This window comes from Cebus imitator, unplaced genomic scaffold, assembly GCF_001604975.1.
Source record: "Cebus imitator isolate Cc_AM_T3 unplaced genomic scaffold, Cebus_imitator-1.0 Scaffold8, whole genome shotgun sequence".
Taxonomy (NCBI): Eukaryota; Metazoa; Chordata; class Mammalia; order Primates; family Cebidae; genus Cebus; species Cebus imitator.
Window position 1 is genome coordinate 6849759 of NW_016107323.1, and position 3142 is coordinate 6852900.

General features: G+C 45.0%; 1 protein-coding gene across 1 annotated transcript in view; it reads right to left on the bottom strand.

Moving 5' to 3' along the window:
• Positions 1 to 2387: 2387 nt before the first annotated feature.
• LOC108313357 (glycolipid transfer protein) overlaps positions 2388 to 3142 on the bottom strand; it is a 31508-nt gene continuing 30753 nt past the window's right edge. The window contains exon 5 of the mRNA XM_017541747.2: positions 2388 to 2785. Within this exon, the coding sequence (XP_017397236.1) occupies positions 2705 to 2785 (81 nt within the window). The 3' untranslated portion in view covers positions 2388 to 2704. The remainder of the gene's footprint in view (positions 2786 to 3142) is intronic.

Here is a 3142-nt window from a genome sequence, read left to right on the forward strand (position 1 = left end):
CGGAGGTTAAGGCAGGAGAACTGCTGGAACTTGAGAGGCAGAGGTTGCAGTGAGCTGAGATCATGCCACTGCACTCCAGGCTGGGAGGCAAGACTCTGTCTCCAAAAACAACCACAACAATAAAAATTAGCTGGATGTGGTGATGTGTGCCTATAATCCCAGCTACTTGGGTGGCCGAGGCAAGAGAATCACTTTAACCCAGGAGGTGGAGGCTGCAGTGAGCCGAGACCACACCGTTGTACTCCAGCCTGGGTGACAGAGCTAGACTCTGTCTCAAAAAAAAAATCACTTTAAAAAGGAGAGACGGAATTCTGTATTTCTAGGAAACCTAAAGGGGAAAAAACCTAAAAAGGAATTAGAGCTTAGAATGAACAGTAGCATCCCTAATCTAAGGACTATTAGAAAATATAATACAATCACAGACACAAAAAACCTTATTTCAGGCTTCCATCTCTTGACAATGTCAGAGGGAGCTTTCCAAACTGGATATCTGCATATACCTGGGTATATTCTATTGTACACAAGAGCCTTGAAGGTGTACCATAATTTTCAGGGTCAAGTCAAATCCCTTAATAGTGCAATGTGACACACACATACACAGCCTACTTGGGGTCAATCCACCAGGTCTTTGCCTGTGCCTTGAAGTTGTCCCCTGCCCCTCCTCTTCTGCTAGGCTCCCCCACCCCCAAACTTCCACAGAGTCTCAGTACATGCCCCAGTTCCCTAAGATACAGCCCAGGCTGCTGCCCCTCCTCTGAGGCTCCAGGTTCCCTCTGGGAACTGACCACTCTATTTCATCATTATTGATTTATGGGTCCATCTTGCCCACTAGATTATAAGCTTGACAGGAGCAGGAACAAAATAAAATAAATATTTCCCTCTACATTTCACCCTAGAATCAGAAAAAAACAGTCCATGAAAAAGTGCAAACTGGTGGAGGGGTGGGGAGGCAACAGGGATGGGTGGAAGCTAAGGCAAAATGTAGAATTGATTCCTCCTTCCTTTGCCCTGCCCAGCCCAGGGGGCAGTCATCTCTCAACTCCTGCCTGGCAGCCTGGTTTTTCAAAAGCTAGAAACCCAAGATTCATGGGGTTTTTTTGTCTTTTTTTTTTTGAGTTACATGGGTATCCATGTGTCATGGTGGTTTGCTGTACCTGTCAACCCGTCATCTAGGTTTTAAGCCCTGCATGCATTAGGTATTTGTCCTAATGCTCTCCCTCCCCTTACCCCCCCATTCCCCAATAGGCCCCGGTGTGTGCTGTTCCCCTCCCCGTGTCCAAGTGTTTTCATTGTTCAACTCCGACTTATGAGTGAGAACATGTAATGTTTGGTTTTCTGTTCCTGTTAGTTTGCTGAGAATGATGGCTTCCAGCTTCATCCATTCTTTTTTATGGCTACAGAAACCCAAGATATTATATATATATATATATATCTTGAGACAGAGTCTCACTCTATCACCCAGGCTGGTGGAGTGCAGTGGTGCGATCTCAGCTCACTGCAATCTCCCTCTCGCAGGTTCCAGCAATTCTCCTGCCTTAGCCTCCCAAGTAGCTGGGATTACAGGCACCCACCACCACACCTGGGTAGTTTTTGTATTTTTAGTAGAGACTGGGTTTCACCATGTTGGCTAGGCTGGTCTTGAACTCCTGACTTCAAGTGATCCACCTGCCTTGGCCTCCCAAAGTTCTGGCAGAACAGGTGTGAGTCACCTCGCCCTGCTGAAACCCAAGATTCTTATGTGAAATTCCCATTTCTCAATGCAGCAGCCAGTTCTGTTTTTTAAAACCATGGAGGCCAGGCCTGGTGCAGTGGCTCACACCTATAATCCCAACCCTTTGGGAGGCTGAGGCAAGAGGATTGCTTGAGGCTAGGAGATTGAGACCAGCCTGGGCAACAAAGCAAGACCCCAATCTCTACAAAAACATTTACAAATAATAAAATAAATAAATAAAATTTTAAAACCATGGAGGCCAGAAAACAGGTTCTTGGTTTTTCGGTGTTTTTTTTTTTTTTAGACAGAGTCTTGCTCCGTTGCCCAGGCTGGAGTACAGTGTCCCAATCTCAGCTCACTGCAAACTCTGCCTCCCAGGTTCAAGCAATTCTTCTGCCTCAGCCTCCAGAGCAGCTGGGATCACAGGTGCCGACTATTGTGCCCAGCTAATTTTTTTTTTTGTATTTTTAATAGAGATGGGGTTTCACCATGTTGGCCAGGTTGGTCTTGAACTCCTGACCTCAAGTGATGATCCAACCACCTTGACCTCCCAAAGTGCTGGGATTACAGGCAGGAGCCACCGCGCCCGGACTCTTGGTAGGATCTGTAAGGGTCCCCAGTTGTAATTTCTAAAGCAGAAAAGAAAAAAAAATCAAGACCCAATACAGTACACAGATGTGATTCCAAAATAGATTTATTTATTAAGGATTATTTAGTTTCTGCATAAAAATCACCAATTGTTCCTCATTGGGTTTTTTTTAAAACACACATCAATTCTTTTGGGGTTGCTTTGTTTGCCCCAGCACTTTAAAAAATACAGCTCTTTTTAGCGCCAGGAAGAACAGTTAAGGTTAAGGCAGTGAGGCGCTTTCTTGGGTCTTAGCAGCTGAAGGGTTCATCTCTCCCGCCAAGAGAATACATACAGTAGGTAGTTTCTTAGGTTGGAAAATCTGTCCCTGAAGGAAATAATTCTGCAGAAGAATGCAAACTTAGTCATCTATGGTCAATTGTTTGTGCCCTATAGCTTTGAAAGAAACGCCTCTTGGTCATCAAGGGCTTGCTGGTTGGTTTCAGCTGTAAAAACAAACAAACAAAACCTGTCTCACAAAAGACAGTCAGAAAGAGCAGGGTTTATAACGGAGCTGAGGCTGGGCCGTGCAAACCACATGAGAATACACGCCAGCTTGCTTTTTTTAATAAAAAACCACATAGGGACCCTGCATAATTTCAAATCAAACTCTTCATTGTCCTTAAAATAACCAAAATAGCAATACAGCGAGAGCCTCATATAAGGTCACGTGCTTTTTTTTTTTTTTTTTTGAGACGGAGTTTCACTCTTGTTGCCCAGGCTGGAGTGCAGTGGCGCGATCTTGGCTACGACAATGTCCGCCTCCCAGGTTCAAGCAATTCTCCTGCCTCAGCCTCCCAAGA